General features: G+C 30.4%; 2 protein-coding genes and 2 long non-coding RNA genes across 4 annotated transcripts; 3 read left to right on the forward strand and 1 right to left on the reverse strand.

The window, feature by feature from the left end:
* Positions 1–4,262, forward strand: LOC146909296 (nucleoside-triphosphatase-like). Its single transcript, XM_085723783.1, has 9 exons — positions 1–325; positions 629–757; positions 1,652–1,708; positions 2,281–2,373; positions 2,776–2,981; positions 3,068–3,159; positions 3,412–3,626; positions 3,746–3,941; positions 4,037–4,262. Exons 1-9 carry the CDS (start codon positions 53–55, stop codon positions 4,177–4,179), a joined length of 1,404 nt encoding a protein of 467 aa, XP_085579909.1. The 5' UTR covers positions 1–52; the 3' UTR covers positions 4,180–4,262.
* A 9,493-nt stretch (positions 4,263–13,755) lies between these two features.
* Positions 13,756–24,941, forward strand: LOC146909297 (nucleoside-triphosphatase-like). The gene is made up of 9 exons (XM_085723786.1): positions 13,756–14,264; positions 14,351–14,479; positions 21,432–21,488; positions 21,592–21,684; positions 22,776–22,981; positions 23,117–23,208; positions 24,047–24,261; positions 24,368–24,557; positions 24,695–24,941. The coding sequence occupies exons 1-9, from the start codon at positions 13,995–13,997 to the stop codon at positions 24,835–24,837; spliced, it is 1,395 nt and encodes a 464-aa protein (XP_085579912.1). The 5' UTR covers positions 13,756–13,994; the 3' UTR covers positions 24,838–24,941.
* LOC146909298 (uncharacterized) lies at positions 16,833–19,735 on the forward strand. The gene is made up of 2 exons (XR_015017829.1): positions 16,833–17,149; positions 18,780–19,735. It is a non-coding gene; the product is annotated as an uncharacterized LOC146909298 (long non-coding RNA).
* LOC146909299 (uncharacterized) lies at positions 17,925–19,070 on the reverse strand. The gene is made up of 3 exons (XR_015017830.1): positions 18,932–19,070; positions 18,704–18,813; positions 17,925–18,228 (listed from the first exon to the last, which is right to left on the reverse strand). It is a non-coding gene; the product is annotated as an uncharacterized LOC146909299 (long non-coding RNA).
* Positions 24,942–25,739: the final 798 nt, after the last annotated feature.

Here is a 25,739-nt window from a genome sequence, read left to right on the forward strand (position 1 = left end):
GCCACTTCAATTCCTCTACCACTAGTAGCTAGTTTAAGTGACTAGTTTCAAAATGGTTTTGCTTTGGCAAAACACCAAGAATATGATGAACTTTATGACACTCATCACATTTCTACTCTTCATTATGCCTTCCATTTCTTACTCCCAATTTCTTGGAAACAACATGTTACTTACTAACCGTAAGATATTCCCAAAACAAGAAACAATTTCCTCTTATGCTGTTGTGTTTGATGCTGGTAGCACTGGAAGCCGTGTCCATGTTTACCATTTTGATCAAAACTTAAATCTTCTTCATGTTGGTAATGATGTTGAGTTTTATAATAAGGTGACAATAACATCTTTTTGGCATCAAAGTTATCTATATATAGACAAATAGTTAGTTTGCGATTATGCATTTAAAAAAAATAATGGAAACAATATTTTTACATTTTTATTGTTTGAAAAAAAAAATACAAACAATTCTTCACTTCAATGGTTTAGATATCTTTGTTATTATCAACTAAAATTAAAGCATGTTTTAGAAAATGAACATAACAAACATTTTTATAAAGTAAAACATAGTCTTTAATAGGTTGTAGTTTTTAGAATTTAATTTCTCAACCTTTAACTTCACCATATTCTTTTGTAGACTACACCCGGTTTGAGTGCATACGCGGATAATCCAGAAGAAGCTGCAAAATCTTTGATTCCACTTTTAGAGCAGGCAGAAAGTGTGGTTCCTGAGGACCAACGCCCCAAGACACCCGTTAGACTTGGGGTAAGTTTTTTCGTGTATTTTTTTATATATCATGTTATAGATATTGAGTTTTCCCCATCATTTAACCTCGACTAATATTTTTACCCACATAAAGTGAATTTTTCTCTTCTAATTAAATTTTCTCCATATGTAAGAGTTAGGAATTGAACATCTTATATATCACTTGCTCAAGAGACTCAAATCCTTTATCGTTGATCAATCTATTGTTGGTTTTTCTTTTTGTGTACGTTAACCTTGTAAAAGATTGAACCGTGGACAAAAAAAGTAGAGACACAAAATATGAAATTAATCTTAGTAACGATACCGTTTTTCTTTATATCCTAAATGTTCCTAACTAATTTTCGTTTATAATTCTTCTTAAAAAATAATGTAATTACGTCTAAAATTTTGCAATTACTTTTTGGAATGATTTTGTTATTAGCTGCAATTTTTATTTACGTATCTAAATTTAAGAATGATTAGGCATTCATGTATGCGAATTTATGCATCTATTAGGTACAGTGTTAAATTTAAGTTTTTGGTGGATATGTGTTAAATTTAAGAATGACATATCACATATGTGAAATAATCTATTTGCTGAAGTCTTGCATATAATTTTTTTAAAGTGATTATTAATTCATGTAACTTAAAGGACCAAAAATGGTATTTGGCTTTAATTCAATAACATTAATAACCACCTACAATGGATTGATCAAAGTGATAAGAGAAGTATTTGGGCCACACAAGCATCTGTTTAGCGGTTTGGTTTAAAGATCCACATTGCATACTCCACAAATTTTCGACGGAAATTAGTCACCGCTAAATAGCAATAGAAACTTTATGCCGATATCATGATAATGTTTCTTTAATTTGTTGAGTTAATGAACAGGAATTTGTAACCAAATATTTATGCAGGCAACAGCAGGTTTAAGGCTTTTGAATGGGGATGCTTCTGAAAAGATACTGCAATCGGTAACCATAAGTTTAATTTTGTTATTTAATACTCCCTCCGTCCCATAATACATGACACAGTTGACCCTATTATGCATGTCAATGCATAATTTTGAGCTTAAATATTTTGAATAATATGTTAGTAAAAAGGGAAATGCTAACCGATGCCCCCGGGGGCACTGGTTAAGGATATGGAAAAGGAAATTATATAGTAGTTAATGGATTGAAATTGTGTAATTAATTTATAATAAAGTCAAAAACAGTTTCCTTTTATGGTAATAATTCCCTTTTATGGTATGCTTAACCAGTGCTCCGGGGGACCAGTTAGCAGGACCCTAGAAAAAATTATGAAAATTTTATATTTTAAAAATACTCATCGAGACGAATCTAATGTCATCTTATATGATATTATTTATCTTTGTATATTAGTAGAAAAATATAGTCAAAGTAAGTTAGGTCAAAATTGCAAATTTTCAAATGGGTCATCTATTGCGGGACGGAGAGAGTAGTTCAATAATGGTATCATTAACTGTTAGGTCTATAGGCCATGCTTTAATTAAGCTTAATTTCGTGCTCCAATTTAATTACCTTAGGTAAGGGATTTGTTCAGCAACAGAAGTACCTTCAACGTTCAACGTGATGCAGTTTCTATTATTGATGGAACCCAAGAAGGTTCTTATCTCTGGGTACGTATGACTTAAACTAAAGTTTTTTTTCTCTCTCTTTTCTGAAATTCATATAAGAATTTTATTTGTGGTATTTGTTATGTCTGTTTGAATAGGCTTCTTGTAAAATTACCCTATTCAAGATTTGACTTTCTTGTATGATTGTATCAATCATAGCATCCATCGATCCATAAATGCGTACACATACACACATATATGGTATACAACAAATATTTTTAGAAAGGAAAAATGGTTTACTTAGCATTATTTTTTGTACAAAATTAAAATGTCAAAAATTTCTTTTTGGTGAAAAAAATGACAAATTTTCTGTAATAAACTTGAAAATTGAAAAATGAAAAAATGATCCGTTAAATATGTAATAAGTAGACTAATTTGTAAACTTGAAACTTGTCATCTTTATAGGTGACAGTTAACTATGCATTGGGGAAATTGGGGAAAAAATTCACAAAAACAGTGGGAGTAATGGATCTTGGAGGTGGATCGGTTCAAATGGCATATGCAGTGTCAAGGAATACAGCTAAAAATGCTCCAAAAGTTGCAGATGGAGAAGATCCATACATTAAGAAGCTTGTACTCAAGGGAAAAAAATATGATCTCTATGTTCATAGGTTTAATTTCGCACTAGTTCTTCATATAATATATTAATTTCTCATAATGCCTAATATATTAAGAGCTCTTAACTTCTTTCTTCCAGTTACTTACACTTTGGTAGAGAAGCATCTCGGGCAGAGATTTTGAAGGTCACTCATAATTCTCCTAACCCTTGCATTTTAGCTGGATTTGATGGTAAATACAAGTTATTTTAACAAGTTATTGAGTTTTAAATTGTTTGTTGAAATTGAAAATATCTTCGATCAAATTATTTAATCTATGATAATTATTTAAGAGATTAAGTTGACTAAAACAACTCTCGGTTTAGCCGATCGTTAGGTCAGATACCGAGTTTTAAAAATAAAAAACTAATACGGTCGATTTTCAATTTTACCTTTTTAATTTCGCTATTTTTAGAATCAATAACAAATATTTTGTTTTTCAAAGGGACATACACATATGCTGGAGAAGAATTTAAGGCCAATGCCCCTGCTTCTGGAGCCAGTTTTAAAAAATGCAAAAAGATAGTTCGTCAGGCACTTAAATTGAACTATCCATGTCCTTATCAGAATTGCACTTTTGGTGGAATTTGGAGTGGTGGAGGAGGAAGTGGACAGAGAATACTTTTTGCTGCTTCATCTTTCTTTTACCTAGCTGAAGATGTATGCATTATTATTGTTAATTTATTTTAATTTACATGAAATTATTTCCAAATTATTTTGATTTAATGATAGTGTTCATTAACATTAAGCCATTCTAATTACATTGTTTATTATTTTAGATTGGTTTGGTTGACCCAAATACACCTTATAGTCTCACACTTCGTCCTGTGGATCTTGAGACTGAAGCTAAGAGAGCTTGTACATTAAATCTTGAGGAGGCCAAATCAACTTATCCACTTCTTGTGGATTTCAATATAGTAGAATATGTTTGCATGGATCTTATATATCAGTACGTGTTGCTCGTTGATGGATTTGGTAAGTTTAAAACTTTGATATTAATTCCTTTGTAATTTGTTTTAAACTACAATGATTAATGTCTTCATGCAATAATTGATTTTATTTGTTGGCAGGCTTAGATCCATTGCAAGAGATTACAGCGGGAAAGCAAATTGAATATCAAGATTCTCTTGTGGAAGCTGCATGGCCTCTAGGAAATGCTGTAGAAGCCATATCATCGTTACCTAAATTTGAACGATTGATGTATTTTATTTAAGCTTCTTGATATAACTATAAGATGTTCAAGCGAGCTTTATCTAATATGAAATAAAATAAGTTTGACTTTTTTTTTTCTTTCCATTGAGCTTGTTTTGTTTATGAGTATATGATATGTTGAGAATATTCATAGCTTATGGTGTCAATAAAATATTTGAATTTTCGTAGGTAATAATCGAACCATTAACTTGTTTTTCAATGTTTTAAGATAAGGTTTTGAAAAGTTTGTTTGATTAGTAGCAAATGCGGAAAATGTCAAATTATAAAGTTACTAGACTTTCCACCCGTACATATACATTGTAGATGTAGTAGACAAAAGCAAATCTCAATGCATATCAAAGAGAATGAAATCTATGGTCCCAAGTATATGCAGATGTTGGAATTGAGGTATGTTGGAACAAAGAGAATGAAATATTACTGCCTAGACTTTCGAAGGTAAAATAGACTAATAATTTTTATTACATATACTTTTTTTTCTTCAAGGTGAATAAGTGAAGAAATTAAGGTTTAAATCTGGTTTCAACATAAATAATGTAATGTATCTACCAACTGAGTTAATAAGTCAGTAAAAAAAATCTTATTAACAATTTTTCTAGGCAAGAAAAAAATGATCACTCTCATGAAAAACGATTTGTTTGTAAAACTATCACTCCAATTTTTTTATTCTGTATGAAGTTTTCAAAAGGATCATTCATCGTGAGACATGACAAAGGGAGTAATGAAGAGATGAGACATGACAAAGGGAGTAATGAAGAGATGTGAGTTTATTAGTTCATGTTTATTTTCTTTTTTATATACCAAAACCATATAAATCATTCCATCCAGGATGGGGAGTAACTTGAAGGGAAAATGTCAAAAACGAATCCAAAACACAGTGAATAAATGCAAACACTAAACTCAAAATAATCGGGATCACATACAATTTAGAGATTGATTCAAGCAAAGGTTACAAAGCATACACAGTCAATAAGTATACTGAAGTTATGTTACCAATGAAATAAGTCAATCACCTGCTACATTTTTCTTTGCCAATAAATTACCTTACAATTGAACTACAATTTATTCTCTCAAAAAAAAAAATTGAACTACAATTACAAATAAGAAAGCTTCAAAATTCTAAATTATGGTCTTGGTGTATCTTTATCTTTGTGCAATCAGAATGGTCCATCAAGAGAATGAATCAATAAAATGTCAGTTGCTAATGGTGTAGTAATACCATGTGCTTACACAACCTTTGTCTAGAATGATTTGATAAACATATTCCTAAATCTTATTAATACAAAAAATTCATATAACTTACATGTAGTTCAAAATTGGCAGCCACACTCCTAAAACCAAAGAAGTTAATGAGATTATCTTAAAAAAAATGTGATTACAATCAAAATGCAAATTGACAGCTACATTGGACACATGGTCATTTGTCCAAAACTGCTATAGATAAAGCAATGTCATATAATGACATTCAAGCAATGACCTACAGTCTAGCTTTTCTGCAAGATTGTTACAAAATGCAGAAAAATTTCAGCATAGTATAGATATGTATGCATAAATTTTCATCAAGCAATATTAGTGAAGTGATTGCAACCCATTTACAAAAGAAAAGACTTGCAAGTAAGTTTGGATATATAAGAAAGTTCAAGTTATCATAAATAATTACATTTTATTGTGGTTCACTTTCCTTCTTCTCTCTTTCTTTCTCAGTAGCCATCCTTCGACAAAAATCAACGGCTTCCGATTGATATAACAAAGCATCTCTTCTTTGGAGATATTGAGCAAGCTATCATATATCAATTCACTTAAATGCTATGTGGGAAATTGAATGAAAAGATGAATAAGAATGACATGCATTAAAGCAAAAGATTTGTGTTTACATAACTATTATTAATATGAACAATTGCTTGATTGGGTCAAACAATAATTATGAGAAGAAAGGTAAGTTATCCTCATTTCTATCCATTCTTGAGTCAAACTTCGTTATTCATCTTCTATCTTTTATATCATAAGTAATATAAAGAGGACACATTAAGTATTGCATCAGTCATTATACATGTAGCAGTTACAATTGAAGATTGTATTTCACCTTCCAGTCCCTTATTCATGTGATTTGGAAGCAGCATGGAATAAACTGACATCATTGGTTAGTAAGATCAAATTAATTGTATAAAGTTTCATATAATCAATGCATTGTATTTTATATTATATTATCATGATTTTTGTTTTCAAAAAGAAGATAAGTCATAATAAGAGGAAGACATTATAGTTCCTTCTTCTCACCAAGAGAGGACATAAAAAATAATAGCCACATGAAACATACAGAGCAACCCAAATTACATTTCACAAAATTATATTAGCAAACCTATGAACAATAAACCACACAAATAAGTACTCGTCTGAAATCCATAAAAGAAAACCGAAGTTACAGGATATGAATGCACGGATAAGAGACAACCTTAAAATCTCGAAGCAAATGGGACAAAATTCGGTCAAATCATGTGATATGTCTTGAATGCACAAAATTGGGAATATAGGAAATGAGAAATATGTTATACCTTAGTGAGATTTGGAATTTGATACAGATGCTTGTATTTGAGATGCTCCAATACATTCGAACTTGTCAAAATTACACCCAATGAAGCTCCTATGTTATGCTTTACCGTCGTTTCAACCAATATAAACTTCAAAATAAATAAAAAAACGATTTTTATTTATTTTTTATTCGAACACGGACATCTCCTCATACACCGGGCACAAAATATCTAAAACAAACATATAAACAAAATTGGTAATCCTTTATATATAATGTTGCTAATATTGGACACCTAAACAAACTTGCATCAGAAATTTAGAAAGGGTGACACTGCCAACTTTTCCTACTCTCTATACTTTAGTCTATTTGATTCACTGCTAACTTTTCATTAGAAATTTAATTTCACATGTAACTAAAAACAGACTTTCCTTTCAATTTCTCATAGTAATATAACAATGAGTCTCAAGCACACAAATAGGGAAAACTACTACCAGGGGTATGAATCACACAAACAATGGAAAATCCACACAATAAGATGGAAACATTAGAGATAGCTAAATTTTTAATTAAAATACAACCACAGAAAGAAAGGTCTTCTCTTAATATAAAATTCAATATTGAAATTGAAATATAAGTAATTATATGGTGTGAATGCTTATTCAATTAAAAATCTAAATTTGTTAATCCAAATTAAAAAACTAAAAATGCCCTAGAAATTCAGTGTAAGAACATTTACCTTGAGATGAAGCACTATGTTGTCAATACACATCCTTTTAATTCAACATTGATCCTGCACACGAAATAAAAAACAACCCTAATTAGAAATTTTAAAAACATATGAATTGATTCAAGGTTGTGTTTGTAACAAAAATATGTCTCAAAAAGAAGTCGCAGAAAAGAAAATTAAGAGAGAACAAAATAGATTCAGAGAAGGGAATGGCAGAAGATATTGTCCATGGCGCGTTATGTAGAAACGATTTTAGTTGCAGGTGTATTTTGTTTCAAAAAAATAGGAAGGATTTGTTTTGTTCAAATAGCAACAACAAATAGCAACAACAAAGCATATAAACAAAACAAAAAAATATCAATACGTAACAAAGCATAGAAACCTAACCTGAAGCACCTGTGATGGATAGATTCGGTGTGGAAGAATGGACAAAAACTGGAGAGTCACAATATGTAAGGGGAAGCAAGTGAAGCAGTGAGATTTTGAAAGAGAAAAATAACCTAAATAAAATTACGTTATTGAAAAAGATGAGCAATGGATGAAAAATAGCAATAACAAAGGAACGCCATTAAAATGAAACACAAATAGCAATAACAAAGCATAGAAACAAAACAAAAAAAATATCAATACGTAACAAAGCATAGAAATCTAACGTGAAGCACCTGCTATGGATACCATAAGCAATAGAGGTCTAATTAATCCTTAGGGCCGATTTGTTTTGTTCAAGAAAATAGGAGATTAGGTGTGATGTGGCCGATTTGTTTCAACAGAAAAATAGAAAAATAGGGTTAATAGGGAAATAGGAGATTAGGTCCAATCTGTTTCAACAAAATAGGGAAATAGGAGATTAGGTCCAATCTATTTCAACAAAAAAATAGGAGATAGGCATGTGGCAAATCGGAATTAAGCAAATCTAGGGCAATAGGGTTAAAACAGTAAATTTTAGCAATAGGGTTTAGGTTAAAATTAGGGCTAAAACAGCTTCCGGGTTAACTTTTATAGATAAATAAATGTTGGGATTAAGTTTCATTAGTTATAATCCTTTGATGTATTCTCTTGATTGATTATATATTTTCAATGTTTCAATTGTATATGCATGTTCATCATACATTTTTATGTTTGGCAAACGACGATCGATCTATTGTATATATTAACTTTCAAAATCTCACTTAGTTAATTGATACAATAGCATTACACCCAATAGTGGTTCGTAATTATAAATATACCCTTATATCTTGCAACTAACATCTACAAATGAACGTATTCCAGATCTCTTCAATAAAAAGTCTATGTCTATCCTTTTTAAATCAAATAATCACGTTTGAAGTTTCACATTTATATTACTTCACAAGTGTAATCTAACGTATCGCAAAATAGTGTATAGTATAAAAAAATAGAGAGAAAAGAATAGAGAGTATATTATATTACTTTACAAGTGTAATCTTTACATTTCTTTTGGGAAAAGAAGCTAACAAAAAGAAAAGGTATAAAAAAACAACTAAAAACTAATCTCTGTGATACATCTTTCGTCGGTCATCAGCCTGTAGCAACAGAAACAAACCCTCTGGTGCCTTCCAAAACTCACGTCAAATCTCAGAACTTGCAACTCCTAGTTTATCCTTGAAATCAGCGGACCAATTCGCATCCCTCACATAATGTTTTAACTGGACGCTCCAGTTCCTTTGTAATAAATCCTACACGTTACTGCTAATTGCGGCATAATGATGCCAAAGATTCACCATGGTTGAAACTAACTAAACAGCCAAAGTCGAGTCAGAATAGCAAATCACATCCCTATATTCTCTTTGTGAAGCTGCTTTCAAGCCATGATATAAAGCTAACAACTCTACATGTATGATTGTGAAAATACGAACATTTCCAGCAAACCCATATAGCCAATTGCCATCATTCTTCTAAATAACGCCACCTAAACAAGATATTTCGGGATTTTCAAAACTATTGCCATCAACATTCAATACAACGACTATACTCTCCTCTGGATGCCAAGTCACATAACGACCTCCTATGTCCATGGATAAATCCGAAGAGAAAAAACGAATAAGGGCTGCCAAATTGTAAAATTTTACCTTCAAAGAGAAAATAGAAATTATCTGATCCGCCATACAAAGTGAGTTTCGTGCGCACCAGTCACCCAAAGAGTAGCAAAGAATAAATGATTATTTGTGCTAAACGCGCCTTGTCTGAGCTAGGTGACCATAACATTCTTCAAATAGAAGTTAATATTGTCAATCTAAGAGCAATCCAAAGATGCTTAACAAACAGACACTTCCGAAAATAGTGCATAATACATTCACCACTATTGAGCCACCTTAGACAGTTATTAGCATCTAGCATACCTGTGTTGTGCAGCAATGACCTTGTAGGAACAACATCATGGCAAACCGTCCAGTATAGAATTTTAATCTTTTCAGGAGCAGCTAAACGCCAAATTCACTTCCACGATCCGACCTCATCCTTGCTGGTATTCCACTTCAGAAGCCAGTTACATCCAACATTCACCAAATAAATGTGAAGAAGATTTCCTTCTTAGACTTGGCTGGGTTTTGATGATAACAAACTCACATAACAAAAGAAGAAAAACTATATGGAGGCTCAAGTTGAAGAATGAAGATAATGGGACTTAGGCTTCATTGTTATATTTTTGTAAGTATGGTTCTTATCTTTGACACTATCATTCTTAACATTTAACAAGACTTAGAATGCTCAGAAAATAAATACAAACATTTTTCTAAGTCCTCATATGAAGCAATGCTAAAACTCTCATGAAAATAAATCACACACTCACAATGATTTTCATATAGATGTGATTTTGCATTAAAATATTTTTGCATGAAAAACTATAATTCATTTTTGGAAAATTGTATAAATAGTATTTTATATTTGGCATGATTTGTTCTTGGACTTGATTATATAGTGAAAAATCAAATTTTCATTCATAATGGTTTCATTTCTCAAGACATATTATATTATATTTACTTGGTTAATTGGCAATTAAATTTGTAACGTTGGAATGAAATCATGTTTTAATATCATTGCCTAATTGATCAAACATGTCACAAACGGCATATGTTCTCATAAACATGCCTTTTCAATTTAATGTGTGCATGGCAACGGCTTTTTCTTAAAACAGAATTTTCAATCAGTAGGAATGCTTTGAAGCCATGTACTCGTACCTTTTCATGAGTTTTCTTTTTCCGTTGAAACTAACATCTTTTTTTTAATTCATATACTCAACGGGTATTTTTCTAAAAAATTGACAACGGCCTTCTCTGTAAAAAGAATTGGCAACAACTATTTTTTGAAAAGTAGCATTGCTTCATAAACATCTTTTTGGCCTCTATAAATTCAATTGAGAATCAAAACAAATCACTTAACATTATTACTACAACCTTCAATCTCAATTGTCATATTCAATATCTCTTGATTTATCAAACTTTCACCATCTTGCTTTGAAAACTTTGTCCACATTTTTAACATTCATAAAGAAGTTTTCTGAGCACTAAGTTCTTACTGTTAATGTGATATTGATCAAAGTATAACAGCCATACATTCATTATTCTTCAATTGCCTTTGTAAAAAGCTTCTCACCATTGTTGGTGAAATCATTGTAAAAGATAGTGGGGTGCTATCTTGGTGTGTAGAGAAATATTGTAAGGGGGCCTTGGGATTAAGGTTGCTTTGTAACAAAGATTCTTTACATAGTGAATTCCTTCGCGGGGTGTGAAGGGAGTGGACTGACCCTAAGGATTAGAGGGGAACCACTATAAATTCTCTTGTGTCTTTTCTTCTTCCCTTGCTCTTTTATTTTTCCGCATTCATACCTTCATATTAAGTTTCCGGAAAAATTATCAAGAACACTAATCTCAAAAAAAATTAACCAATATTCCTAGAAACCTAATTCACCCCCCCTCTTAGGTTACAATCTGAACTTACAATAAATACCATCCATATTACCCTTCCACGTAAAGCCATCCCGAGCCCGACCATTCAAACACACTGGGTGCCACAGATAGCCTCAACTACATGAGAAGGAAGTTGGGTATATAAACGACCCAACACCCAATTATCATCTTGAATCACATCAACTATTGTCAAGTGGACATCGTGAATATCAACATATAAAACATGTTCACACAACTTCCCAAATCTAGTCCATGGCGTATACCAAAAGGAAGAAGACCCATATCCCAGTCTATATTTGAACCCATTTCGAAGAGTTGCCTTTGCTTTCATAATAGATTGCCACACAGTGGAACCTTGGGTTATGGGCATATCAAGAAAGAACTTATCCCTAACATACTTGTGTCGAAGCAGAGAGGCCCACAACTTATCTAAGTTACAATGAATGTCCCAAACAAGCTTTCTCAGCATAGCCATATTTGATTCACGAGCCCTTTGAATACCTAAACCACCAACTTTATGTGGTCTAGTGATCTTATCCCATCCCACAAGATGGACACCCTTTTCCTTATTCCTCTTCCACCAAAAACTGTGCGCATACTTATCTATGTGCTCACAAATAGAAGAGGGTAACCAAGCAATCAAAAACCGACTGAATCAATGCCAATCTACCCGCCTTGTTAAGTAGCTTGTTTTTCCAGGAAGCTAATCTCCTTTGAAATTTATCAATCAAAAACTCATAGTCACTCTTAGTTAACTACCCATGAACCATAGGGAAGCCAAGACACTACAAGAAATGAAAGTAATTCCGACCAAAAAATTCCGAGGAAACTTGGTTTCTCGCTAAAATAAAGGTTTTCCGAGGAACAATTTCCTCGGTATGCATGTGTCAGGAATCTCTGCTCCATTATCTGCATAATCAGTTTAACACGGTTTTCAAGATTACATATCGAGGAACTACCGAGGACAATGTTTCTCGGAATACATGTTGTCATTGTATTCTCTATTACATAATACAATATTGAAATTTAGAAAGAAGAAGAAAGAAAAAAAGCTGAACGTGCTCCATCATCTCTCTCAAATGCGATACCATGCTCTCTCTCTCTCTCTCTCTCTCTCTCTCTCTCTCACCCATACCTCACAAAACCTCCATTTTTGAGCAATTGAAGGTTTGCATGTATCTTTTTTTTCTCAAACCCTTTAATAGAAGCTAAAAAGAATCAAGGTGAGTTGACATTCTTCAATTTTCGTTTTTGATTTTTTCCTGAACCCACAAAACCCTTTTTCCCCAAAATTCCATTTTTCACTTTTAATTAAATCCCATTTTTCCCTTTTTGATATCATTTTTTAAATTGGGTATTTTTTGTTGATGTTTCTGAAACTTTCAATTATCTGAAATTTGTAAAAAGAATGAATTTTTTTTTTAATCCATGGATGCACAAGCGGATTTATCTCTGGGGTTAAACGCTACTATGCCGTCTCCAACAAATTCATTAAATGGGTCACTCACCGATAACTCTTTTTCATTCCATTTGAATTCAAAACCAAACCCTTCTCTTTCATGGCGTTTACTTCATGAAAAACCAGACAACAATGTTCATGTTAATATTAATCTCATAAAACAAGAACAAGATGAAGTTGTTGATGGTGAAAGTGGATTATAGGCCGAAGATACTTATTTGTGGTGGTAGTTCTTATCTTAGAGAATGGGATTATGCAAGGTTTAGGAAGATTGCTGATAAATGTGGAGCTGTTTTGACGTGTGACAAATGCAACATAGTCCATTTGATTACTGTGATATTGTTACACACTTCAGATTTTTTCATTATTTGTGTTGCTGTTACACACATCTTCCATTTTGTTCCAATTTTGTTAATTATCTATGTTGATGTTACAAACTTCTTTGATTTTGTTCCGATTATGTTCAATTTTGTGCATTATCTGTGTTGTACTGTATTCAATCTAGAATAACTTCAATTTTTTGATGTTTAATCATGTTTTTCTTTTTATGTATTGTGTTATTGATGCTGCAAAATTTGTGAAAAACTAATCAATAAATTCCTGCAAGTGTGAAAGTAGTGAAAAAATATTTTTTTTAGTGTGAAAAATTAGTAAAACTATGTTGTTTGAGTGTTGAGTTGTTTGAAATTTGAAAATAAAATTGACGCTTTTTTGAAATTTGAAAATAAAATTGACGCTTTTTTGAAATTTGAAAATAATATTGGTTGTCTTTTAAAAATTTGAAATTCAAAAGTTTTGGCACCCAAAAAAATAATTATATTTTTTTAAATTAAATATATTCCGAGGACAAAGTTCCTCGGAAACGCTAGTCAATTTAGTGACAACTTTTACGGATGCAGTTAAGGATATAGAAAGTATAGGGAAAATGGACATCCACACTCATGTTTAATATTATTCATAACATAAAACTTATTTTATAAGAGAAATAGTACAATCAATAAACCTACTTAAGAAGTGTACGCATAACTTTAAAACCACACAATCAATAAATCAATATATGAGATGGAGTGAATGGTGATGACCTACACTTTCTCATGCTATATTAGTGAGAACTGAGCATGACAGTTCTTCTCAAGTTCCTCTACCACTAGTAGCTAGTTTAATTGAGACTAGTTTCAAAATGGTTTTGCTTTTGCAAAAGACTAAGAGCATGAACTTCCTAATCACACTCATCACATTTCTACTCTTCTTAAATCCTGCTCTCTCTTCCTCCCAATATCTTGGAAAAAACATACTCACTAATCGAAAGATTTTCCCAAAACAAGAAGCCCTAACCTCGTATGTTGTCATATTTGATGCTGGTAGCACTGGTACCCGTGTCCATGTCTACCATTTTGATCAGAACTTAGATCTACTTCACATTGACAATGATATTGAGTTTGTTGACAAGGTGACATATTTTATTTTTGCATCTCTTTTGTTAATTTCAAAATGTTACATGCATTAAATAATAATATATTGTGTGATGTTATATAGATCAAACCAGGTTTGAGTGCATACGCGGATAATCCTGAAAAAGCAGCAAAATCACTTGTTCCACTTCTAGAAGAAGCAGAGAGTGTAGTCCCTGAAGATCTGCACTCCAAAACACCCCTTAGGCTTGGGGTGAGTTTTTCTAGTCTACGAATTTCACTATTTCTCGCTAATGTAGTTTAATAATGTCTTAATTTTGAGTTTTTTGGATGAATAATACCACACATAATCAAACTATTTGATGAATTATGGAATATCAACAAAAGGAAGTAAAAAACATTATTACATCATGGGCTGTTATTTGGCTCTTCCTTATCTTCATAAAATTCATTTGCTTATAAGAAGATTCTGAGAGCTGCACTAGATCTGTTTTATGAGCACTCACGAGAGGTTGTATTTCAGTGTATTTGCCTTTGGTGTCCTTGGTGTTTTTGTTCATATCTCTCTCTTAATCATTCATTCTCTCTCATTTAAATAATTTATTTTAATCATTCATCCAACATTCTCTCTCATCTAAAATGAACTAAAGGCACCCAAGTATTTCCCCGAACGAGGTTTACAACTCTAATCAACCACATTGGGGACGATCAAGCACTGTCGATTTTGAGTACAGTATTTTAAATTAAAAATAAAAATTAAGATTAAATCTAAATTGTCGGATCTTCGTGAGAAAGCATATTCCCACAATCAACATGCTTTTGTAGTATTTGCGTTTGACACTTTTGGTTTCCTAATATTAAGAGGTTGCTGACCTCTTAAAAAAATAAATAAAAATAAAAACAGAAAATGAAGAAATTAAAACTAAATAGATATTGAAGCAAGCAATAAAAAGGGGCCAGCCATTAGGAAAATGTCAAGATCAACAAGTACAAACTAGTCGAGATACCCGTGCTAAGCACGGGTAGCGCGGCTTCGCCGCGCTGTATGGCCGCGGCTCCGCCGCGTGTCGTGTCTCGGCTGTGCTTCGTATAGTATTTTTGTTGTCCATAGTGAAAATATGTAAAGTATGTCAATTAATAATGTATATATTGATTAGTAATAATAAAAAATTATAAAATAATTAAATTTGAATATGAAAAAATATATATTAAATTTTAGTATTGACGATATTAAAAACCTAATAAATAAAAATAATCATAGTTTTTATTTACTAATCTGTTTTAGTGTGAAAAATATTAATAAACATCCCGTGAAAAATCATAATTAATGTATTATATTTTATTGTTATCGTAAAATACATTTCATAAATAAAAATATACTAAAATATTTCCATAAAAAAAATATAGTGAGATATATTTTTGTTAATATATAGTTTAAGTAATCATTTGTATTCTATCAATATATATTCCCATAAAACAAACATATAGTCATATATATTAATATATAGTCAATTCACTGACATATTTTTTTTAATATATTCAAAACTTAGGCAATCATGATGTTTAATTAAATATATTAAAAAAGGTAATAATTAAAACTGATTACTTGTTGTATTTACTAATATGGGTTGACAATCGTTAAGTTACATATGTATTTTTGTATACATCAGACCAATGATCAAATTGTGTCCCATAAATTGTGTCCCATATGTATTTTTTATCGATTATTATTATTATTATTATTATTATTATTATTATTATTATTATTATTATTATTATTATTATTAATGTATTATATAATATTGTTATCGTAAAATACATTTCATAGACTATTTTATGAATATATTAATTAGTATATATATATATATATATATATATATATATAGTTTTGATATATATAGTTTTGATATAACTTTTATTTTTTGATTTTATTAATCTGAGCAAGAGTGATGAAGGTGGTTTTAGACATAATATCTTGATTTTGTGAATACTGGGGAACTTTGACTGAATTGGGAAGCACTCCGAAATTCCCATCTGCTGAATTTGTTTAAATCTGTCATGAATAGAATTGTTGATGGTGTCAGATCATTAGGGTCGTGAAGTGTTTTGCCGCGATTTAGTGAAGTGATCAAATAATAGTTGATACATCGACATATATTTTATTAATATATTAATAAAATTTAGACAATCGCGGTGTTTAATTAGAGATATAAAAAAAATACTAATTAAAATTGATCATTCGTTGTAGTCCTTAAAATGGATCTCATCTTACAATTTGACACTCCAACGAATTTTTTAGTGATATATTTTTTAAAAACAACAAAACAAATTGAAGTTTAATTAATCATAATAGATTATGATATTGTTGTTCTTTTATACAAAACCCACCTAAATTTTTTTTAACAAAAAACAGAGCAGCAAGAACGCTAATTTTGTCCCACAATCTCTCAAAAAAAAAAACTAATTTTGTCCCACAAACAAATCAATTTGCTCTCAAATAGAAACTTTATCAATTTTTTATGATTTCTTTCCATCTTTGACTTTTCAACTCACACAAGTGACATTAAATTTTGTCTTATTCCCCATTTATGTTTCGGGAATCTCTCACCCATTCCATTCCATTATTACTTTTCATTCTATCACTTTCCTTCTTCTTCAATCTCTCCCAAAACTCAAGCCTCCAGCCACAAACCGGCCACCTATGTCCATTTCCGATCACCTTTTTTGCAAATAAAAATAATATTTTTTATCCTTTAATCTTCCTCTATATTTCTGTTAAAACAAATTTTTTTAAGGAGTCACTTTGAAAAAAGGGTCATTATAATCTTCTCATATTTCTCCACCAGAAAAAAATAAAACTTCTTCCCTGTAATCTAGATTTGACTCGCATAAAGATTAGTACCAGATCTGCAAGATTGATCATGTAAGCTTTTATTTTATTGTTTAGTGTAGGATATGTTTGTGTTTATTTTTGAATTTTCTAATGAAAAATATTTTGTATGAAGATCACTCACACTTCCATTTTCTTAATGATTTTTTGAATTTATTATTGTTGATACAAACATAACAAAGAAAAAAAAAACTTTGTTTTCAGAAGTATCTATGTTATAATTTGTACAATTTTGTTTGAGATTAGAAATATCAATGTTTACCTTTTTATAAACGGTTTAATATTAAATCGATCTGAAAAATTGATAAACATAGTAGAATATTATTTTGCAAAGTTATGAATTTTTATTGATTTGCCTGGCTGCACTCTTATTTTATGTATTCAAATTTGAACAGTTTGTATAGATATATCTTAAAACATTAGTATTAATAGTTACGAAGACACTTAATGTTTATAGATTATAAATCGGTAAAAAAAATAATCGTGTATTGTGATAGTTTCACGGAATTTTTTTATATAAGGAGTAAGAAAGTATGAAAAATATATATTTAATATTAATAATATTCAAAAAAGAAATGAAAGGTTAAAGATAATTGATTGGTTTTTTTTACAAATAATAAGTTTACTTTTATTTTTACAAAATATCTAATTGAATTTTAGTATTAATATTAAATATTGAGTATTAATATAAATGAAAAATATAGTTAGTAATTGTTTTTTGTTACAAAAAATATATTTAGCATTAATATATAGTGTTTTTAAGATAAATTAAACAAAAGGCATGATGGTGGGCAATGCAAAAACCAAGAAGAAGAAAAGCAACCTTCACGTGATAATTGAGGCAATCAATACAACTTAGTGGCAAGCAACAAAACAAAAACACCATTCTCCAAAAGTCACATACATTAATTAAATTACTCAAAACATCATGTTCTATGTTCCAAAAAGATGCCTTCTTTAAATTACTCAAACTTCATTGCTGTAAAACGTGTTTTGGTTCTATGTTCTTCACCGTAAATTACTCAAAAGTTTCTTCTATGTACATCTTCATCTCTTTCTCTCTTCCTTTCTGCAATTGTTTGTATTCTTCATCTTTCAATCTTCCTTTCAATCTTTCAAATAAGATAAATGAGATAAGGGTAATTTGTTATTCTTGAAAATATTTTCAGATATTAAGTCAAAATGCAAATTCAAAGTTTTGTACAAAAATTCTTGTGTAACAATATCGAGTATAGTGTTAAACTTTGTTATAGATCTGAAATAAGCTATTTGAATTTCTTATTTAAACTATACATCTCCAAATATTTTTTATCATATAAATATTTGAAAGTGACTTAAAAATCAGATTTTAACTATTTTTTTCTTCTCAAAATACATTTATGAAAAAATAAGTAATTCATTTTAAAATTTGTTATTTATTATTCTATTTGTATTTTTTATCTCGAAAAAGTTTGTTTAAAAGTCTTGTCAAGTTTTTTTTTTTCTTCTCTAAATATATTAATCTGTAGATTTAAAAAAGCAGGTTTGTTAGATATTTGTTTGTTATAATAGATATATAATTTTCATATATAAATGAAGAATCATCACCTCATATTTATTTCTTCATAACAATGACTTTGCTGCAAACTATCACCTCATTTGTGTCTCTTTTCTTTGTTTGTAGATCAATGAAGGGACAAAAACTCCATTACATTATCCTGCAACAACATTTATAGAGCAGAGAGACAGTGGTTGGTCTAATTGAAAAGAAATTCAAACATTTTTTTAAGGTTGAGAAAAGAGACAGAGCACATGAAAGACAGAGTCAGTTTGTACCTTCTCTCCCACACACTCTTCAGTTTTTGCAATTTCAGGCGACAGTTTAAGGAAACAAAATTAACAGTTAAAATCATCTCATTTTCGGTTTGTACATCTTTCTTCACCTGATGAAGACGAGTAATTTCTTTTCTCTCATACCTGCAGCAATAACAACAATCAAATGAGAAGATTAGTTGTAGAAGATGAGAGATGACAGAAATGAATTGAAAATTAGAGAAAGTAGTAGTAATATAGAAGATGAGAAGGATAGAAGAGAGAAATGAAGATACACATTTTTAGAAATAGAAGGTAAATGATGGATATAAAAACAATCAGTGAAGTTTGAAATTTGAAGAAATAGAAGGTAAATTATAAGAATAGAAAACAATAAAATGTGAAGAAGAAGAAGAAGAAATAGATAGATATAACATTGAGAAAGAGTTTTAGCTAAAATGAGAAGGAGACATGAGAGAAATGAAGTATGTTTTTGTAGAAAGAATGTAAGAGAGGGAATATAAAGTGAATGAATGAAATTTCAAATTTCAAGTGAATGAATGAAATTTGAAATTTGAAATTTGAAATTTGAAATTTGAAATTTTGATAAAAGTGGGAAAGTTGAGTTTAGTTGCAAAATATCAAGTGTAACCTTTGTGTTATAGTTATAATTGAGTTTAGGAGAAGGGTATTATAAGTCCGGTAATGGTAAAAAGCATAGGAGTCTCCCATTTGAAAATTTGTTACCATCTTACCCTTGAAAAAAAGTGTAGTTAAAAATTTGAAACAGGGACAGTTATGAAATTTTGGTAGGCATTTGTTTTCTTATATAGTTAATAGAATAGATAGAATAGATAGATAGACTTGTTTTCCCTCAACAAAAAAAAAAGTACAAACTTGTTTGTTTGGAAGTGACGAGACAGTAAAAAAAGGGGCCAGCCATTAAGACACGTGAAGAAGTTAAAAGGTTGTCACAATTCAAACTCTAGCTATCAAATTACAAAGGTCCTTATTAATAAATCAAAAAAGGAAAAAAATGATAAATTTTATTTAGTAATAGTTCATTTTTAAGTTTTGAAGTGTCGAATGTATTTTGTCAAAAAAAAAAATGTCGAATGTATTATTTTCAGTATAATTTTTTTTGGACTCTTTAACTAGTGCTCTAAAAAATACTTGTTGTAGCTTTTTTTGAAAATGATTTTTTACGGTGTTTCATCTTTTTGCTATAATTTTTTTTTAATAAAGACATTTTAAAAAGAAAGCTTCAAATGAGAAAATTAGTTTAAATGTTCTTATAAAAAAAAATCATTTTAAATATTTCTTCTCTCCGGAATGACTTTTTTGGATGATAAAATTTTAAAGATGATTAAAATGAGAAGTTACTTTTAATAGCATAAAAATTATTATTAACAGATCCTTTTAAATAAATAGGTGATTTTTATCATGTTTAATACGTAACAATGAATATTTTAGTTTTTTGATAACAACTATGAATATTTAAGTTAATTAATGAGAAAATTACTCTTTTATTTTATAGTAAATAAGTTTGAAATGACTTATACTATTTCTAAGTGAATTTTCATAAAAAATTATTTTTGAAAATATAGTATTTTTTAATTATTCATAAAAAATTATTTTTGAAAATATAGTATTTTTTAATTATAATTATTTTTGAATTTTTGAAAATTTTGAAGAAAATTTTTGAAGAAAATTATTTTTGAAAAAATAGTATAATTATTTTTGAATTTTTGAAAATTTTGAAGAAAATTTTTGAAGAAAATTATTTTTGAAAAAATAGTATTTTTATAATTATTTTTTAATTATAGCTCTTAGAAATCGTGGTTGGGCTTAACACAACCCCACAAAACCAGCTTGTGAGATGAGGATTGCCTCTACTTATAAACACATTGTCAGACTATCACCTATCCGATGTGGGACTCTTAACAATAACAAACATGCCTAGTCTTACCAAAAAAAAAAGTGACGCTACGGGGCGACTAGCATTTGCTTACAAAACTCTTTCGTGGCATTGAATTTGGGTCGACTTCGTCCTCGAAATCTCTGTTGTGTTTGAGTTGAGTTGCAGTGCAGGTCAATAAACATAGTCGTGTTGTCCCCTTTTCGGAAAAACTTATGCCCTTGTAACGTTGTGGGGCGACTAGCATTTGCTTACTTGCAGTGCAGGTCAATAAACATAGTCGTGTTGGTCCCTTCTCGAAAAAACTTGTGCCTTTGTAACGCTGCGGGGCGACTAGCATTTGCTTACTTGCAGTGCAGGTCAATAAACATAGCCGTGTTGGTCCCTTCTCGAAAAATGAACTCGCTAAAAATGCGCAACAATTAACATTTGTTTATATATATATAAAAAAAAAAAAAAAAAAAAAGTAGAGACCCCTAGCCCTAGCTATACTATAAACATTTTGTCCTTAGCTATATTATAAACACATTTAAGCCTAAAGTATATACTAATATTCATCAATTGGTTCAATGTAAACGACATTTAATTTGTAGAATATTAATGCAGGCAACCGCGGGTTTAAGGCTTTTGGATGGGGATCCTGCTGAAAAGATATTGCAAGCGGTAACAATAAGCATCATTAATTCGTTATTATCTAATTGTTCAATGATTTAGCAGCTAATCTTAATTTGCATCCAATGGCTAAAGCTTTAATTTTCTTGATTAGGTAAGGGATATGTTCAGCAACAGAAGTACTCTCAACGTTCAAGCTGATGCAGTTTCAATTATAGATGGAACCCAAGAAGGTTCTTATATGTGGGTATGTATGACTAATAAAATTAAAGTTTCGTGAATGGTATTATATACTTTTGGACAGAATATTGAGTTTATATTTATCATATTTAATTATTCATTTAGTTGTGCTTCTCTCTCTCCCCTTTCTTAATTCATTTTCTTCTTTCAATTTTAAAAAAAAAAAACCTTGTGGGAACATTAATTAAGTATAAGTGGCCCATCTGGCCCGAGTTATCTCTCTTTAAGGTAGGAGTCCTAATTTTAGGATAAAAACTCACGTTTATTACAGTGCATGTTTAAATTTGCGACGAATTTGACAAAATCACGATGAATCACTATGATTTTATAAAACATGCATTTTAGAGCTTCTTTGAAACTATGGTGTCACCATTATTTCATTTCGATAAACAACAACATTGCACATAGTGAGCCAAATTTATTCCAAGCCACTAATTTACGATACTTGCTCAACATGTTCATCAAAATTGCTCACATTTCAAAAGAAAAAAATTTGATCGGAAGTTACAACCTGGTCGGAGTTTACACCTAAAAAAACGCCCGGGACTTACGACCCGATCGATTGAGCAATTAGAGGGTCTATTAAGCACCCATCATAATTTACTCGCTCGTAGCTCATAGCAGAGGATACATGGGCCAAATTTGCTAGTCCGTTTGGTCGATATATTCCTTTAAAAACAATATACTCCTTAATTAAATTATGTGGTGTCTAATATCAATTGTGTGGTTATTTTTAGTCTAATGTGATGATTCTACCTAGTGATGTCCGTTCATGACCCAACAATTATTGAAGTTGTTTTTCCTCAAAAAAAAATTATTGAAGTTGTTTGAATTTCCACATTGCTATTGTTCTCGGATGCATAAATGTGTTTGAACACCTTCATCCTTTAATAAGCTAACTTTTGGGATGAAATCCAAACTTGTTTAATTAACATAATATTAGAGTTAGACTAAGGATTGAAATATGGGAAATAAACCCAAGATTCATTCTAGACATGATGGTAGTGGTAGATATTGAATTTGTTTGGAGTCCCACGTTGCTATTCTCGGACTATTGGATGTATTAATTTGTAAATTTGATACTTGGCATCTTTATAGGTGACAGTTAACTATGTATTGGGGAATTTGGGAAAAAGCTTCACAAACACAATGGGAGTAATTGACCTTGGAGGTGGTTCAGTTCAAATGACATATGCAGTGTCAAAGAAAACAGCAAAAAATGCTCCTACAGTTGCTGATGGCGAGGATCCATATATTAAGAAGCTTGTGCTCAAGGGAAAGCAATATGATCTCTATGTTCATAGGTTTTCTTCTAATTCTTTTTTCTTTTTTTATAAAAGAGTTTTTTTTTTTTTTTTTTTTTTTGTAATTCTTGATGTATATATTATATATGAATGGCTAATTAATGTATATTGAGGGTCTTAATTTCTTTCTTGTAGTTACTTGCGCTTTGGCAAAGAAGCAACTCGAGCACAGGTTTTGAATGCAACTAATGGATCTGCTAACCCTTGCATTTTACCTGGATTTAATGGTAATATTTAAACTTGTACAAAGCTTATCGATTTTTTTACATACTACACACTCAATGTTCCTTTGAAATTCCTGCCTCTTATTTTCCATAACACAACACATATTTATTCCCTCTCGTTCCATTTTAACTCTTTATTTTTGTTCAAGTTTAAACTATTGACATTTTATAATTTAGAAATTCAATGTTGGAAAATGTTTAGTGTACACCCATATATGGGTGTTTACACCTTGAGAGATCAGAAAGAGGTAAAAGAGAGTCGTGTAAGAGATGTAATAAGTTTGTGATGTGATTGAAAAAGAGATAGATATAAAATGATGTGTTGAACAAGTGTAAGAAAGTACGTGTTCAATGTTCTTTTCAACCTTATATCTTTTGTTGAGAAAGAATTTAGACATTTGTAGTACACTTTTTTTATTGGGAAGAAGACATTTGTAATACAAATAGTTACAAATATTTGAGTTACTAGTTTGGTGCTAAGAATTTAACATTGTGACCTCAAAGTATATAGATCAAATTCTGTCCGAAACAACAGCAAAATTGTCATTAGTATCATTTTAATAAATTAAAAAATTTCTTTATTTTTTTTTATTTTTTTAAGCAAATATGGAAATTATCATTCAAACTAATGTTCTCTTTTTCTTATTTTGTGTACACTAACATTAAGCAGAAATACATATGTTATAGTTGAATAGATTTTTTTTGTTTTGTTGAGATGATTAGTTTAAAAAGCTTCAAATTTCAAGTACATTTACACACACATATATATTCATATTTTATTTTTTATGACCATCAAGCATGCCAATAACAAAGTAACTACTTTTTTTTTTCTTCTTCAAAGGGACCTTTACATATTCAGGAGTGGAGTATAAGGCTTTTTCCCCTTCTTCTGGCTCCAACTTTGATGATTGCAAAGAAATAATTCTTAAGGTTCTTAAAGTAAATGATCCATGTCCCTATCCGAGTTGCACTTTTGGTGGAATATGGAATGGTGGAGGAGGGAGTGGACAAAAAAAACTTTTTGTTACTTCAGCTTTCGCTTACCTGGCTGAAGATGTAAAATACTATTGCTTTGTTTCATATTGCAAAAATTATCTTATTATTTTAATGTTATTCTTTTAGCATTTCTAATGACATTGTTTAATTTTTTTTTTTTTTTTAGGTTGGTATGGTTGAGCCAAATAAACCTAATTCCATGCTTCATCCAGTAGATTTCGAAATTGAAGCTAAGCGAGCTTGTGCATTAAACTTTGAGGATGTCAAATCCATTTATCCTCGTCTTACGGAGGCAAAACGTCCATATGTATGCATGGATCTCTTATACCAACATGTGTTGCTCGTTCATGGATTTGGTAGGTTTTTTGCACTATGAAATTTCTGAAATACACTGTTTTTCTCTTCGTTACCAAAGAAAAGTGTCACAAATTTCTAAAATGTTTTTAACAAGTAAATGGATCCTAATGATTGTCTTAACTCTATTTGTTGGCAGGCTTAGATCCTCAACAAGAAATTACAGTGGGGCAGGGAATTCAATATCAGAATTCTGTTGTGGAAGCTGCATGGCCTCTAGGTACTGCTGTGGAAGCTATATCAGCATTACCTAAATTTGAGAGATTAATGTATTTTATTTAGGCTTCTAGACGAGCTGAAATATTTCAAGTATTTCAACGGTAAAAGCCAACTTTATCAAGAATTAAATTAAATTAAATAAAAGTGGCTTGTGTTGTCTTTCCTTTCTTCCATGCTTTATACTGATCTTGTGGATATGGATATATCTCCAGCCATGTTCTTATGATGAGTTCGTTTATTTAGAAAAATGTTAATTATGAGAAAAAGAAACTGAAAGTGTGCTTATCGTTGTTCGTACAAAAAATTCTATAACATACCGTGATACATTTAGTAGATATCGCAAAGAGCTATGCTATTCACAACGAAAGAAAATGTCTCGAAAATATCACGAACAATTAAAACCGTTAGATCTTGGCTTAAATAGAAAACATGGATGGCCAAAGATTGAAGAGGTGGAGGAGGGGTATTAATGAACTAACATCGTGATCTTCTCGTGGTATAATTTTTTGGGAAAACTATCGCAAATATTGGTTTACATGAAAAAGTCTTATCAATTGAGTAAATGACATATCAAGTTATCAACCGACTAGTCCCTTAAACACCAAATTTTACTGTTGATAATAAAATTATAAGCTCAAACGATATTGCAAAAATAACATCTCAAGAAAACTATAATTTGTTGAGAGAAACCTGTTTACCAAACACATCTCATTTGATCAAACATGTTTGTAAGTTATTTCTGTAAACTATGATTTAACTTATTAATTAGCATTGCAAAATAGAATTTTAACGCATCCCTCAATGATTTAACTTGTTTAAGTAATATCTTAATTCCTTGTCAGAGTGATTCGATCAAGAATAGATAATAGTAATATAATAGAGCACCCATAACCATATGTCCATATTATAATGAGTCTATCTTAGCCAGCGAATTATAACATAATTTAATTAGAGAAAGAAAACAC

This window comes from Medicago sativa, chromosome 7 (genome assembly GCF_051527215.1).
Source record: "Medicago sativa cultivar Bolivia chromosome 7, Bolivia_mono, whole genome shotgun sequence".
In the NCBI taxonomy this organism is placed as follows: Eukaryota; Viridiplantae; Streptophyta; class Magnoliopsida; order Fabales; family Fabaceae; genus Medicago; species Medicago sativa.